We start from the raw sequence: 16402 nt of genomic DNA on the forward strand, positions 1-16402 counted from the left end.
TCTCCAAGGCAGTAATGGGACAGCCTCTTTCCAGATTATTTCATTCAGCTTTCTAGTGAGTTCATAATCCCAGGCCAAGCACCTGTCAATTTAAGCAAGGTCAAATACTATGGGAAGATATGTCTCTAAAATCACTATTCTTGATTTTTCTAGATAATCTGTTTACCACCCAGTTCAGTTTCTATGTGTAGATCAAGTTTGACATTTGAAGCCCCAAAGTAGAAGTTATCGACATGCAAAGTTATTCTTTTCCTTAGTGAACATGTTCCTTTTTTATTGATAAATTTAGAGTACATGGCATTACGATTGCATTGCCTTCAAGTAAAAAGAGAGATACTCTTATTTATATCATGTCTCCCCTTTCCTGTAGGATCCCACAGATTTGTGGGATGTTAGTAACTGACATTTTGAATGAACAGTGAGTGCTATTTGCAACAATTCACTAACAGTTCTGGTACGTTTCCTGCAAAGGGTGGATCACTTAAGAAAATAGTGAGGTTCTTTTACTCTTCATTTCTAATTACTTAAAAAAAAAACGGGGTAATATAAATGTTAATATAACTTCTAAGACTACTTTAGCACTCAAGATATCCAGATCACCTTGTATTTTTAATGAGATCATATGGTATTACTGTGAAAGCTTTCACAAATTGTTGTAAACATTAAGAAATGGATTCTCCACTATAAAATACAGCTTCAGTCACCACAAAGCAGGGGGCACATTTTTTTCTGCCCTGTAGCAACACATTTCATTGTCATGAAAAGGCGTTGATTAGCTTTTATTTATGCTGTATATTTAGGGTATCCAACTGAGGAGCCAAACTCATTTATCTGACACACTTGGCAGGTAGTTCAAGGATATAGAATCAGAATTGTAACAGAATAATACTGAACAATTTGAAACTCACAGAACACCCTATTCTTTACTCAGTGTATTATACAGCATGGAAACATAGGTATTCCTATGTGACTCCATTCCACTGGGGTCTTCAGGCTTGTCTGTTGCCCAAGAACTTGTCTGTACTTGACTTCCCCTGTGAGAGGTAATACGTTTATCTAAATGTTGTTGAAAGGCGCTGATTGTTTCTTTTTCGCTTCAGAAAGTAGTCAGCATCAGACTGAGCATTCACAGTGATATTTTACTAGCAGAGAAGATGGGTGGGGGTAGGTAATCATTTCCAAGTGGCATAAACAGGTTTCAGAGTATATAAAGTTCTAAGCAGTCTGAAGATTGGGTGGATTGAGTTCTCCTAAACAGAATTTTGACTGCTAATAATACTCAACATAGTCATTGCATAGCAAGACTCACTTCAGAGTCCACACCAAATGCCTCTTCAGGAAACCCCTTTTCTGAGTGGCCCCTTTACCTGCACCATGGATGTGCTTTCTCTTTTCTTAAACCTTCATGTTTGGGGACACTTATTCTGTGTGAGGCAGTATTCCAGAAGTTGGTGATACAGTGATAAACAAAATAGTCAATAACTTCTCTTCATAGAACTTACAGTTTATTAAAAGGAGAGAGTAAAAAAAAAAATCAATAGGCAAATTGGTAAGTAAGACAGCTGTAGTAATGACTGGAAGAGACAGGATGACGTGCCAGAGGGTAACTGAGTGTGGACAGGAAATGGTCAATAAATTAGGTCATCTGTGGGCCTCTTGGAGAAGGTGATGTATAAACTGGAATCTGAGGAATAAAGGGCATAACCATATAGAAATCATGAAAAAGCACATGTTGTTATTATTGATAGTAACAATTATGTTGTGTCCAGAATCCTAGTGGAGTAAATTCACTGGGCACAGAGACTGTTATTTACTGGCCTTTATTTGTCCTGCAGCATATGTATGAATTGGGCTTTCAGGTAGGACTTCCACAGAAAATATTTGTTAAATCAGATAGATTTATCTCGATGGCAATAGGAGAGAACTATTCTGCACAGTTCTTTGAATTATAGTCCAAGATACTAGATCTTCAAACTTCTGGAATAAAGGATTAATGTTTGGTTGCATCTCTTTTCATACAGTTGTGTGAGTATCTTCTAAGCATAACACTACCTGAATAGGAAAATGGGCAGCCAACTGAGTGATGCTTATACAATAGAAGTTGTTAATTCAGTTCATCATTATGTTCTGTGCATGACTCATATACTATCCACTGAGCATAGACAAGCTGGTGGAAAGTCTCTTTTCTAGGTCAAGGTTACAGGATTCACATTTTCACATTTCATGGAGAACATGCTATTAATTATTTTCACTTGTCTCCTATGAAGTCTTCCTTCATGACTTAAATGAGTGGAAGAAAATACTTGCTATTTTTATAGTAGTATAAAACTAGCAAATGTAAAATTTGAGAGAGACTAAGGAAAGAGTAATTGTTATTGTCATCTGGAGCAAGACTACCTGAATTCATAATTCTGTTACTTAGAAGCTATATCATCTTGGGCAAATTATTTAACCTTCTTGTGATTTAGTTCCCTTATCTGTAAAATAGAGATCATAACACTAGTGCTTATGGGGTTTAAATGCATGTAAAGGGCTATGAAAAGAGTTTGGCACATATAAAACTTATAAAAACTGTCTTATGCCATTACCTAGTTCAAAGGTCTCTGACTCCCCCTGGACAACATTTGTTACTCAAATACATTGACAAGAAAATGTTTCCAATTATTTTTGTAAAAATTAAGCTGTCTGACAGCACTGGGCTTACATACTCACATGGCAGCTATTCATAGGATTTGAGCAGCGGCCATCCTTTTTATATTAAGCCCAGCATCTCCAATTTATTGTAGTCTCCACCATTCTCTATTGCATCCATGACACTGAGGAACCACCTATCAGTATTAACAGCCTGCAGGTATTTGAGCTTGCTTACCTTTCTCTTTCCAAAGCAGAAGAGTTGTGCAGAGATTTTGTATTCATGGCGATATGCCAAGTGAGGGTGAGGAACACGCAGACAAGTTCAAAGAGCTGTTGAAGTTGTAGCCAACAGTACTCTTAAAATTGAAATCCAGTAAAGCAAATATGTCAAAATTACAGTCTCATGTGACATTACAGTTTTTAAAGGCTTATGGTACAGTCTGTATTTTGAATATCTCTGTTGAAATGTCTCATCCATTTATTTTCATGCATTTACTTCTTGAAAACATTAGTTCTGATCAGGTCTAGCGATACTTATTGCTCATCAGGTGCCAGATGCTTTTTTTTCCATTAATAGAGGACAAATATTTTAAGATACTATCCTTCTCTTAGAAACTTGTTGTCTGATCATTGAGACAGGTCCATAAAGATTTGTCAACATGTATTTATTGGAACCATGTTTTTTGTAAAATGGCTTTTATCTCTCAGGAAATCTTTTGTTTGATCTTTACATAAATGACAACAAGCAAACCACAAATGAAGACAGCTTTCCGCCCCCCTCTGTTTTCTAGCTTTACTAATGAAGAGAATCATTTTGAACTTTTGAAGTGGAATGTACCTTTTTTGGGAAATTGTTTCAGAGTCCCTTTTTAAATGTTAAAAGACTTGCTGGCAGTTGGAGTTTCCATAATCTAACCAATCATTTCTGGGAAGGTTCCAAACTTGCTGAGTCATTAATTTAACATCCCAGTTTAAAAAACAAATTGAATCTCTAGAAAGCCAGGAAGCATTGTCCCTGTACATAGTTGTTCAGTGCATATAGTTTTCACTTTGGCAGTAATTTCAAATGAAACATTGTTAACATAAGGATGTTATAGACACTTCTCAAGATCATAAACTTTTAAACAAAATTTAATCTCTATAATCTTTACTATTTATCTCTAATTCTGGTTTTAAATTTTAGCTTTCATCATTTTTCTGTTCTCATATGCTCTCAATCACATCAATGCTAGATACCCCTTACACTGAGAACAGAAGAGACTTTTATAGTTTTCATCATCTGTAATTTGCCAAATCAAATCATTTACATCTATACATCCCAATACTATATTTTACAGTAATGTCAATTCTCACAAAAGTTTCACACCTGTAATTTAATCTAAACTCCTCAACTGAGGAAAAAGAACAATTCAAAGGCCCCCTGACCATTGTAAAAATGTAAATTTTTAGAAGTATATCCTCCTGCATATGCTTACCATAATTATAGAGAAGGGGATTTTAAATCTCTTCTGCAAGTTCCGAGCCAGTTTTGCTCTGAACATAATAATGAAGTAGAATGAAACAAAATGTAGTTGTTCTCTTTCCAAAACATTTCAACTTTCTTCCCTATTCCTGTAAAAAGCAATTATTCTGCAGATTTCCCAGGTTTACTAAATACACAGTGCCAAACTGGAACAGCAAGTAACATTGGAAATTAATTTAAACCATTTAGTTAACCTAATAATCTTAATAAAGCCTTCACTCTGTTAATGAGTAATGAAGAATTTTCTTATTACCAGAGTTACCTTTAAAGAAAGATCTTATTTAAAACTCTAAGGAACTGCACACATTATAATTAAATATACAAGTAAAAAAAAATGAAGTAAGTTAATGAAGAAACAACATAATACTATATCTCTTTGCATCATCATGCAGTACATTTTTTTAAAAAGCTTAGTTACTTAAGTCAACATTAACCCTTGGACTACTAAGTCCAGTTTCATGTTGAAGTTATCTTAAAATGCAAGCTAATTGAATTTCAATCAATAAGCTTTTCTTAAATATCCTTTTGTTTAAAATTACCAGTTTCTAAATTTTTGCATACTCTGTAACTTCATACATCAACTTATGATAATTACGACTTTGTGGTGTACATACCTTCAAATAAAAATCGTATAACAATTGAAATTATATATTTTTGCTTGAAATAGTAACAATATTAATTATTAATGAAAAATGTATCATTGGTTTTAAAAATCCTTAGAACAGTTTGGCTTGTATTCACATCATTTGAAATATTTTTAAAGGGATGACTGGCTGGATGACAGACATTGTGGTTCTTAAATATTTATGTAAATGATAAATACATATTTTAGGGCAATGGCCTTATTTCATAGACTTTTGTTTTTCTGTTTTATAATTTGTTATAGATCAATGAAGGCCTTGTACATTTTGCTTGAAGAATGGATAAATATCTCATAAGCACTTAAAAACTCATCAGATAGTGACACAATCTTCCCTTATGTCTTAGCTTCTTAGATTTACCTTGTGATAGGGAAAGCCACATGCAAATGTATGCATGCCCACTCCTAGAAACATAGAATATAATTCTGCAAACAAAACTTTAGAAGGCTTCTTCACTCTACCTTTCCCAAAGTGTTTATCTAATAAACAACTCAATCTCTTTCCAGCAGTAAATCAGTTCCCATAAGAGAAGTCAGCATGCATGCACCCTGTCTCAATATTTTAAAGCTTTACATTTTTATTTAGAAATATAGGCAACATTGAAAATGATTAATTATATTTGGAACTATAAGAAAATGTAATGATAAGTATTTCTGGTCATGTTGCTAGCTGATTGTAATTTTAGGATGTCATGAATGGCAGAAGGGCCTTCTTTATTAATGCTATTACAATCTTAAATTGCTTTTAAACCTTAAATGCTATTAAAGTCTTAATTTCTGACACTATAAAATATGTAGTTTGTTCATTGTTATTCTCTGCCAACGATACATGTGGCCATGTGAATCTCATCTTTGCTGGAATATGTATGTAGAGCAGGCTCTGGGCCACAAAATAACAACCAATTCTTTTCCCTAAACTTATGTAATGTTTTTAAATTCCTTATGTAATCTTATCTTGAAGGTGATAAATAAAATGGGTTCTTGAGAATAATCCTGGTTCTTATAGTTTCTGGCAGTGTTTATGTGAATGTTACTATGTTGGAAGAGAAGAAAACATTCAGTTTATCAGATTGCCTCTCGGTCTTCTAAGTGAATTTGCCCCCTGGTATAGTAAATAGTCCTACATCAAACTGGCTGTTAACACAGTCTAGAATTGGATATCTTAAAATACGGAAAATAAATGAAGAGGGATTTGGTCAACTCTTCATATGATTTTTCAAATCTGAGAACATTTTGAGTTTGCTAAGAAAGTGTGACATCAGGTCAGCTTTAATTCTGAGTGTTAAAACTTTCCAACTATGGAAAAATATCACTTTTTATTTTAGTCTGTGCTTAAAACTAGTCCATTGGCTACAGTTACTCAAGAAAGACACATAAAAGAGGAACCTAACCCTGTGGACTTAATTGTTTTTCAATGCCATTGAAGATATTTATTCAATATGTTCATGATTCTGGTTTGGCAAACCTTTAGGCCATCTTTATAAGCTCCCTAGACATTTCTGCAGGACTTGAACCTTTCCAGAGCAATTACATTTTATAGTTTCTTTTATGGAATTCTAATTGTAGCTGTAACCATAGACATAATAACCTTAAGGATAACTTCGTCTCAAATTTTTTTTTACTGCAGCTAGTGAATCTGCAAATCAAAATTTCCCCATTTGGTAATGTGGTATTTAACCTTTTGATGCAGATAGGGATTGAAATAGATGGAAATTGTATGTAAATATGATTTTTTTCTCATCTTGTCAGTAATCATTCCAAATTAGAAATTAACCGAGTAAGATGATATTACAAGGACTCTAGAGTCGATCAAATGTAGGGTCATGTTTTGGCTCCACTATTTACCAGCATTTGACCCAAAAGAATGTATTGAAACTGTGAATGTAGATGCATCAACTTTAGATAACAAGGCCTATCTTGTAAGGCATATAACAATGATTAATTTGAGTAGGTGGTTAAGAAATGACATGTATAATTATAACAACTATTAAAAAGTAATTTAATTTATCTTTTATTTGATGATTTCAAAGTGCACTTATTCTTATAATTTCCAAGTACACTTCTATGATGTCAACAGATACCATGAAATTTTCCCCAAACTCTGAAAACACAGTTAATTTTAATTCATTTAATTAAAAAGAAAAGTCTCTACCTTGGGCTGATTAATTCCAAAATAGAAACAAGAACACAGAGAGATATAATTATAACCAAAACACTAATTTTAAAATGATCAATTAAAACATCAATTATAAAATTGATAGTATAAGTTTAGCCCTTTATTTTTATATGGTTGAGGAATCATTTAAAAACACATTTATTTGTTTCTTGGAGGGAATCCAAAGAAACTAGGCATTTTTCAGATAAAGCACTACATAGGACAGACAGGGGGAACTTAAAACGTTTCATTTTTTGTCTTCCTGAACCACTAGTATTTTCTAAACACGTGCATGTAATACTTTACAAAAAGTCAATGAAATGATATATGCAGTGGGATTAAGAACTATTTTTCTTTGTTTTCAGCTCTATATTTCTGTACTGAAGTAAAATTTTAAAAAGCCAAAAATTACTTGAAAGTTCTAGAAATCAGGTTCAAATATTCTGATCGCCACTTCTCTTCATGTCAGACTATACAAGGTAATTCAAGGAGAAAAAAGGGCAATAAATTACATTAATGAATACATAGTTTTCTGTTTATATCTCTCATATTCTTAAAGATCAAACCAATTATTACAATGGTAAAAAAATGTGAATTGAAAATACATAAATATACTAATCAAGCAGACTCTTACATCTTATCGTTCTTTACTGTTTTTCAAAATATAGCAAAAGTCACCATCAGAGTCATTTATTGGTCGAGAGAAGAGGTCAAATTCTCAGTCATACATTGGACGACCAATTCAGCTCGACAAGATTTTGATGTCAAAAGTTAAAGTGCCGCACACGTTCGTCATCCACTCCTACACACGCCCCACCGTGTGCCAGTACTGCAAGAAGCTTCTCAAGGGACTTTTCAGGCAGGGCCTACAGTGCAAAGGTAAGGGTGGTCTTGCCGCCAAATATTTGTCGTCGATCAAACTTTGATCCTTAAATTACTCCATTTGAAATTATTTTTTGTTTGTTTCACAATTTTCTTGCTGATGAATTCTCGTTTGTTTGTTTTCTTTTAAAATCACTACGATTAGACTGCAGATTCAACTGTCACAAACGTTGTGCACCAAAGGTACCAAACAACTGCCTCGGCGAAGTGACCATTAATGGAGGTGGGTAAAAGATCTGCAGTCACATCCATGCCGCTTTTCTGTTACAGAGTGTGTTGGTTGGGATCTTTTACTTTGGCTTTTTTTTATTATTATTCAGATACTTGTGACTCAGCTCAAAGTAAAGTATGGCCTCAGTTTGTTCTACTTTACTGTAGAAAAGCATCAATTTTGGCTCATTGAGTTTTTATTAAAAACAAAGAGACTCTTAATTTTTACACAGTGAACAACTAGTAGTGAAAACTTGGACTCCAGAATCTCCCCCAGTTCTCTTCTTTAATACACCTATCCTAGTTTGTTCAGAAATGTAGAAAATAAATATTTGGTGACAGAAGGAAATCTGACTCTGGGTGGTGAACACACAATGCAATATATGTACGACTCACTGTTGAATGATACATTTGAAACTTATTTGATTTTATTAATCGATGTCACTCCAACAACTTTTAATAAAAAAAGAAATGTAGAAAATATTGAAATACCTACTAGTTATAACTGTCAGTCTGTTTTCCTCCACCCTTCTCATCATTCTCAGCATTGAGGCAGAAGTTAACTTCTCTTTCCTGACAAGTGTAGGAAGAATTATAGAGACTGACCCATCAGGAAATAATCACCCTCTTTATTCCTCCACCCAATTACGTTATATATTTGTGTGTTAACCTGAATCTTTAATAATAATAAAAAGAACTTTAATTCAGCCAATTAAAAATACACGTAGAAAAATACATTTTCTACATTTGAGAATATTCCTTTGGGAAAACTCTAAGTGCATATGTTAATTTCAAAGGACTCCTAAGAAAAATGCCATGTGTTAAAGGAACAGCACACTTTTCCTTCCCGAGTAATATTCCTAATGGATTCTTAGCAAAATATTTGACTTAGTATCTATTTCAGGCTAACTGTTCCCACAGATAGTGCACTGCTGTATACCTTCATTCTGATATTAGATTTCTGATTCCTCTGGAAAGAAAAATGGTGATAAGAGACCAGAGAAATAAATTAAGTAATTTTGTTGCTAAAAGGCTGAAGAACAAGTGATTATCTTTGTTCTAGAACTTTTTTTGTAGAAGAAATATATACCTAGAAAAAGAAGAAGGGAAATCTGTCCAGGAAAACATTTTCATACTAGTTTTTGCCTTGGAAAACTCTGTATAAATTAAAATGGAAAGCTTGGCAATCTTCCCACTTTCTGTGCCATGTGGTATTGACTTTATTCAGGCCCAGAAAATGTCAGTGTGTTCTTGATAACTGGAACTACAGGGAAGCAGTACAGTTTTTGATATTGTTGATTACTCTGAAATTACATTTTCCCAAACAGAAAAATCTGGTAAAATGTGAATTTTCGAAGCTTGGAAGGCTAGGTAGGTCTTTGATCAGTTTACTTTCTAATTTTAAAACAAGTACTCTGTATCCGTAAGTAATTATAATTTGTTTTATTGCTATCAACTCAAAGTGACAGAATTCACTATAACTTCAAATATCAAACATCTTGTGTATTTGAAAGATGTTTTTTATGTAACCAATTTAATATATTGGAATCCATGATTAAAAAGTTACTGGGATAACAAGAATCAGTGACCCCGAGTAATATTGCGTGTGCAAGTTCCCTCATCCTCCCATGTATGTATCTCTTCCCCACCAGGGTTGCGATACTGAATATGATCAGTTTCCTCTTTACTTGTGTCTGGTGTCACTTTGCTTCCTAGCACTTTGCTTCTATCCCACCCTTGGCTTCCTACTAAGGCTCTCCATGACTTTTCGTGGTTTTAGGCTTAAGGGCGTGAAAAACAAGCATTTATTTGTAAAATTATATGTCCATCCTCTCATAAATTTAGATACTTCTGAGCTAAAATTAAAAGGAAATGAAAGAAAAGAAATTCTCCAAATAACTGTTCTTTAGGACTTCCAATTGGCTTGTTTTAGGATTGCCTAACTTTCTCTGAAGCCCCGCATCTAGGGTTTCAGGCTTATCTTCACAATTTTTTTAGATTTGCTTAGCCCTGGGGCAGAGTCTGATGTGGTCATGGAAGAAGGGAGTGATGACAATGACAGTGAAAGGAACAGTGGGCTCATGGATGACATGGAAGAGGCGATGGTCCAAGATGCTGAGATGGTGATGGCAGAGTGCCAGAACGACAGTGGGGAAATGCAGGATCCAGACCCAGACCATGAGGACGCCAACAGAACCATCAGGTGAGGGCCGCACCCCCAGCCTCAGTCCAACCATGCAGCTCCATGTGGCATTTATGTTTGAAAGCTTTTCGATATTTTGATATACTGAAAAGGAATCATAAAGTGTGTGCTCAGTTTGTTTATGAATGAGCCCTGTACTGCAGAGGAGAGCCTTGGAGTTGGGAGGTCTAGATTCCCTTGGAAGAGTGTAGTTTGCATCCTTCGCTAGCAGTGTCTCATTCTTTGAGCCGTTTGCTTTTGCATATGAGGGATACGAATATTTGTCATTCACAAGTTTACTATGAAATCAGTGTTTATTGTGCAGCCAACCTCAGCAGACACCATCTATTTTATAGCTGGCCCCATTGCAGATATCGCATGTGACTTCACCTTGCTGTTCTTGAATTTATTTCAGAAGTATGTGAAATTTTACATTTGCAGTCAAGTTATCTATACTTTTGAATTACTAAATGATTCCCATTTTTTACATGAGGGATCTGCGCACTAAGGCCAAATCAGGCTGCTGCTTATTTTGTGATGAAATTTTATTGGAACATAGTCATGCCCACTCTTATCTATGGCTACATTTGACAATTGGCAGAGTTAAGTATTCTGCAGAGCCTAAAATGTTTATCACTTGGTCCTTTACAGAAAAAGTTTCCCAACCTCTGGTTTACATTATAAAGTATATTTAAATTTTTATGTCTATTTTACAAATGCTATAATCATTGACAAGTTGAAATTGTTCATTAGAGTAGCACAATAAAATAATTGGATTTCTTCCATTTAATGGAATAAGACATATTTCTAAAATACTAGAAATTTTAGTCTTATGACCCAATTGTCTTCGGAAGGCATACATTTCTTTAGTACCAAAGGATGGGGTCTGCCGGGGGTGTACTTGCATATATGCATATGAGGATGGGAGGGAAGAAGAGGCAGAGACAGGAAAGGAAAAGAAGGAGAAAGAGATGACGGATTGGCATAATTTGATGAGCAATAGTTATTTAAAAGAGAATTTAAACAGCAGATTTTAATTTTTATGAAATTATTTAGAGATTCAAATTCATAGGAAGTGACGTTATCGATAAATGATTAATATTTTGCCTGTATTATGTACTAAGTAAGCAAATAAGCTTTCATATGTGATTCTAAATCCGGTGGCCTCAGTACACTAACAGTAATCAGCCTGATGTTTACCTGAAAACTAAACACCATATAGTTTAACCTGAAGATTCAAGTGCTCATCATCCTGCCTCAGAATTTTTAAAGTGTACATATAAAGTGCCTGTCACTCTTCAGAGTAACCCAGGTCCTGAACTATGATACTCTGACAATACATTTCACTAAAAATGGGATGCAGTTTTTTTTTTACTTTCACTTCAAAATAGCTAAAATAAGGTTTTATGCAGGAAAAGAAGATCAATATCTAAAAACATTTTTTCCTCCTAAAATATTTTGACTTTCCAAGTCCATCAACAAGCAACAATATTCCACTCATGAGAGTAGTACAGTCTGTGAAACACACGAAGAGGAAAAGCAGCACCGTGATGAAAGAAGGGTGGATGGTCCACTACACCAGCAAGGACACACTGGTAAGATCCGCAGCAGGTAACGTTCTCTCGTCTCACTAGCTTTCATTAGAGGAGTTGCTAATGTCCTGGGAAGACTGTGGGTGCCTGAGTTACCTGGAGCAAACCTCAGTGCAGGCATGGTGTGGGATCAGATGGAGCATATGCACAGTTTCCTGATGTCAAAGGTAGCTGAGCAAGCAGCTGAGTTAGAAAAAAGTGTTGGCAGTAAAAACCATTAAACCATTAAACTCTATGACTTGAGATGATCTCCAGACAACTTGAATGTCTATGTGTCAATTTAGAGCAATCATGAAAATGACTGTATGTGCTTTTAGAAGGCTCCTCTGATTCAGATTTTTTTTTTAAGCAATACTGCATTTAAGGGAGAGAAAAATAATGATAATTATTATATACAGTAATCCTATGCTCTATTAGATGAAAGACAACACATTTTAATTTTTAACATAATCTGAATTGGTACTATTGGTACTGTTCATTTACTCTCAGGAAAATCTACTATTCTAGATTTTCCTGATAGTAAATGCGGCTGTGCGTGGGGGTAAGAGAGAAAAATTTGATCCACATTTCAAAGTTAAACTAGTGACGAGTGATGATAGCTTCTTTCTCAGTTACTGATAGTGTTTTTTACATCACCTCCTATACATAGGATTCCCATTATTACATTACATAAATAGACACCTATAACCTAATTATCTATAATCTCAACCTTCTCTGCTGGAGAGATTTACATGACTTACTGTAAGACTCAATTGAACACCATAATTCTTCCTTGACATGGCATAAGATATTTAAAGTGTATTTTATATATTTGACTGGTCTAAGATTGGTTGTGTAAGAGACCAAGAGTAATGGTTGCGCACGCACGCGCGCGCGCGCGCACACACACCCCCCCACACACACACCCTAAAATAGAGGATGTACCTAGAGTGAACAAGGACCTGGTAACCAAATCATAATAGTTCTGATTGGTAGTAAGCCTAAGAAAAGGGAAAGTTATTTGATGCATTCCCTTGACTTTGTTAAGTTGATGTCAGGGAGTCAACCCTACCACCCAACAAAATATTCTTGAGTTCCGTTATAACATTCAGAATTCTTTCATCTCTATTGGAAGCCAGAATAACTGACTAGATCAACATGGCATTTCTTGTGTTCTAAAATAATGAGAATGTATAAACATTATTTTTCTCTTATTAAGCCTTTTTATTTTATTGCAGATTACAAATCCATCTTTATCTATTTAAGCACTCAAATAAATTTAAAAGGGTATTTTCTATTTATTATGTACTAAATGTCAGGCCCTGTGATAGGTACTAATAATACATCATCTCCATTGTTACTCATAACTCTGATGTAAACATGGAAGCTTATCACACAACATCCGCTCCACAGTCACTCCCGAGAGTCTGAAATTGAGCATGAGTCTTTCATGCACTTTCAGCATCAAATTTTATGTCTCCACTGGGAAATGTTTTGATTTTACCAATCCTGAGTAGTTATTAAGTTTTTAAAAGATCCTGAATCTGACTTCTGTTTCAGCGGAAACGGCACTATTGGAGATTGGATAGCAAATGTATTACCCTCTTTCAAAATGACACAGGAAGCAGGTACTACAAGGTAAGGGTGGCCCTGTTCTTATTTGGCATCGCGTGGGGGTATAGAGTATCAGATTGCTCTTCTGTTTCCTCTAAGAGATATTTTTTTCTTCTCTGTAGTTTACAGATTTCTAGAGAATCAGGTCGTGACCCCATGATAGCCATCTGTGAATTTCAGATTTCCCTGGGAAGTGCTTCTAGTCCCATGGGAAGAGGGGGGGGGGGGAAGGAAAGCTTAATTGAGTATTATCAGAGATGTGTGATTTAAGGTCACAGTATATTCAGCTCTTTTTCTTTCTCCTTTTCTTTTTGTTTTTTGTTTGTTTGTTGTTTGTTTGTTTGCATCTGCGGTCTTGCCATGCATTGCCAATGTTCCTAAGGACCACTTACTTTCCTCTAGAGGAAAATTTGGCAGCAATTCTCATTTTATCTGTCTACATGAAATAATACAGATGTGGCATAATGTATCACCCTGTAAAACTTGAATCAAAAAGAAGTTCATAGTGAAAACAGTATAAACTTGCTCCTTCAAAATTAATGCAGGTTCAGGCATAGTTGATGTGATCATGTCCACTTTGCATAGTTCTAATGGGAAACGGAAGCCTCATTAATTTTTAAGTGAAAGATATGTTTTAAAAGTTATTATTTCTTAAATCACTCCATACCTCCCGGAAGACAAATGTGATGACTAATTTTTTTAACGTTAAAATTTTCTTAAAAGTAACTGCTTTTAAAACCAGTCTTGTTGGTTTTCTCACTAAAAATATACACTTGACTATATTATTTTATTAACATGTATCGAATCAAATTATATAATTCATTTCCAGTGCTTTAACAAATAGTTAAAAACAGCCATGCATTTCCAAATGCATTTCAAAAGTATTGTGATTTTACATCACAGTTTTAAAAATTATCACTTATATTCTGTCTTAGATTTCAATGCAATTTCAAAATCATTTATTGCCACATGAACATAATGAACGTGTCACTTGAATTTTTCTGGGAAAATGAGATGATAAGATTTCCACTAGTTAAGATATTTTTGAGTTTTGCTTAGTAATATTCTGTGTTTTATCAAACCATTTTATATAAATGATGGCCATTTGTAATGTCATTTCTCACATGTCCCTGGCATGAATTTTATTTGAAAGTTTATGTACTTTTGATAAACTACATTTAGCAAACTCTTTCTTCCACAGGAAATTCCTTTATCAGAAATTTTATCTCTGGAACCAGCAAAGCCTTCAGCTTTAATTGCTAATGGGGCCAATCCTCACTGCTTTGAGATCACTACAGCAAATGTAGTGTATTACGTGGGAGAAAACGTGGTCAGTCCTTCTAGCCCACCACCAAATGGCAGTGTCCTCACCAGCGGCATTGGTGCGGATGTGGCCAGGATGTGGGAGATGGCGATTCAGCATGCCCTTATGCCTGTCATTCCCAAGGGCTCATCCGTAGGTTCAGGAACCAACTCTCACAGTGAGTCTGCTGCTTTTCTGTCTGTAGAACAGGGAAAGAGAGCCTCCTGAGGGATGATTTAGTTTATTGGATAGCATGGGGTCTCTAAATGAAAGCTGCTACACCTACTAAGATATTACATTCATTATATTATCCTTTTTTTTTATTTTTAAATTTGAACAAATTTATGTAACTCCTATATATAGGCAAGAGCAGAAAACTAGAGCTATGGGTCGTAAAAGAAGAAGTAATCTAGTCAGCTCGATCTAGACCAGAATGCCAGCCAGTCTTGCTATTTACAAATCTGGTTTGCCATGTTTCCTCACAACTACCTAACATGGCATTCTGTTTGTGTACTTGGTGTATAGAGTACTTAGAATTCCTTGATGATTTTATTTCAGGAAGAAATCTCTGTCTTAGTAGATTGATAGAGATTTTGTGAAAATGGAACCAGGATCAAATATTGTGGGTGAAGTTTTAAAAATATTCGAGAGGATTATCTATATAAAAATATAATTTTCCATTTCATAATGGCAATCAGTAATGAAGCCTGTGGGAGAAATCTCTGTTTTTCACATCACACTGATGTGATGATCCAATGATCTTTTATAACTTTTAAATTGATCTTTTACAACTAATGTACCTGTTAATAGAATGTATATGCCTACTTTGGAGCTAAGCATTTTCCTTGAGGTCTCTATTTTAATACTAAAACAACCCCAACAGGTGGACAGTAATGATTTGCCTCTTTGACAGGTGAGGAACTTAGGCCCTAGACAGATTAAGTTATCTCAGCTTTTACCAGAGCTATGAAATGGCATTCCAGTTTTTGAACACAAGTCTTTCTGAACTTGAACTGACAAAATACTATTTTTCAAAGCCAAGTACCAAGTAAACCTATAATCATAAAAGGAAAGAAGTATTCCAATAGTAATTTACCTGGAAAAATCTAATTGTTATGATTTAAAAACTTTTGCAGCTTGATTAGTAAGCATGTGTTTACTTGTTATGCTATTATCTCTCATTTCTTTTGTGTATTTTTAACATGTATTTTCAGGAGATATTTCTGTGAGTATTTCAGTGTCAAATTGCCAGATCCAAGAAAATGTGGTGAGTATGTACCTCCAAATAAAAAAACTTGGTAATATGATGTTTTTATTGGAAAATAAGGGCATCATAAAATACATTTTTATTTAACATTTTAATTTTTCAGGATTTTCTAGAAAATAAAAGAGGGTCTAGTTGGGCATTTTTCTTCCATAAAATTTTAGAAACATACTAATTCTTTTAGTAATTTTTTTGTAATCTGTTCTGTAGTGTGGAGAGCTAAATACCTATTATTTATCTCATAAGCAATTATAATCCAACACCTGATTTTTCACTCATCTTGGTACTAGAATTTTAATGGCTTATGTTACACAATACCAAATAAGGTAAGATAAATTTTTTGAGATGCATTAGAAACTTAAACATGCCCTTATTCTCATTTCATACTCGCTACAAAGAAATGCTATCATGTGACAAGAAATTAC

The 16402-nt window shown here is 34.5% G+C and overlaps 1 protein-coding gene across 3 annotated transcripts in view; it reads left to right on the top strand.

Annotated features, from left to right (window-relative positions):
- The window catches only part of PRKD1 (protein kinase D1), a 272127-nt gene that overhangs the window by 210824 nt on the left and 44901 nt on the right, over positions 1-16402 (top strand). For all 3 annotated transcript variants that reach the window (XM_036218275.1, XM_016123597.2, XM_036218274.1), the window contains 7 exons: positions 7620-7830; positions 7979-8056; positions 10042-10246; positions 11697-11820; positions 13357-13434; positions 14612-14891; positions 15928-15980. In XM_036218275.1, coding sequence (XP_036074168.1) covers positions 7620-7830; positions 7979-8056; positions 10042-10246; positions 11697-11820; positions 13357-13434; positions 14612-14891; positions 15928-15980 — 1029 coding nt within the window. The remainder of the gene's footprint in view (positions 1-7619; positions 7831-7978; positions 8057-10041; positions 10247-11696; positions 11821-13356; positions 13435-14611; positions 14892-15927; positions 15981-16402) is intronic.

Source organism: Rousettus aegyptiacus, unplaced genomic scaffold (assembly GCF_014176215.1).
Source record: "Rousettus aegyptiacus isolate mRouAeg1 unplaced genomic scaffold, mRouAeg1.p scaffold_m13_p_3, whole genome shotgun sequence".
NCBI lineage: Eukaryota > Metazoa > Chordata > Mammalia > Chiroptera > Pteropodidae > Rousettus > Rousettus aegyptiacus.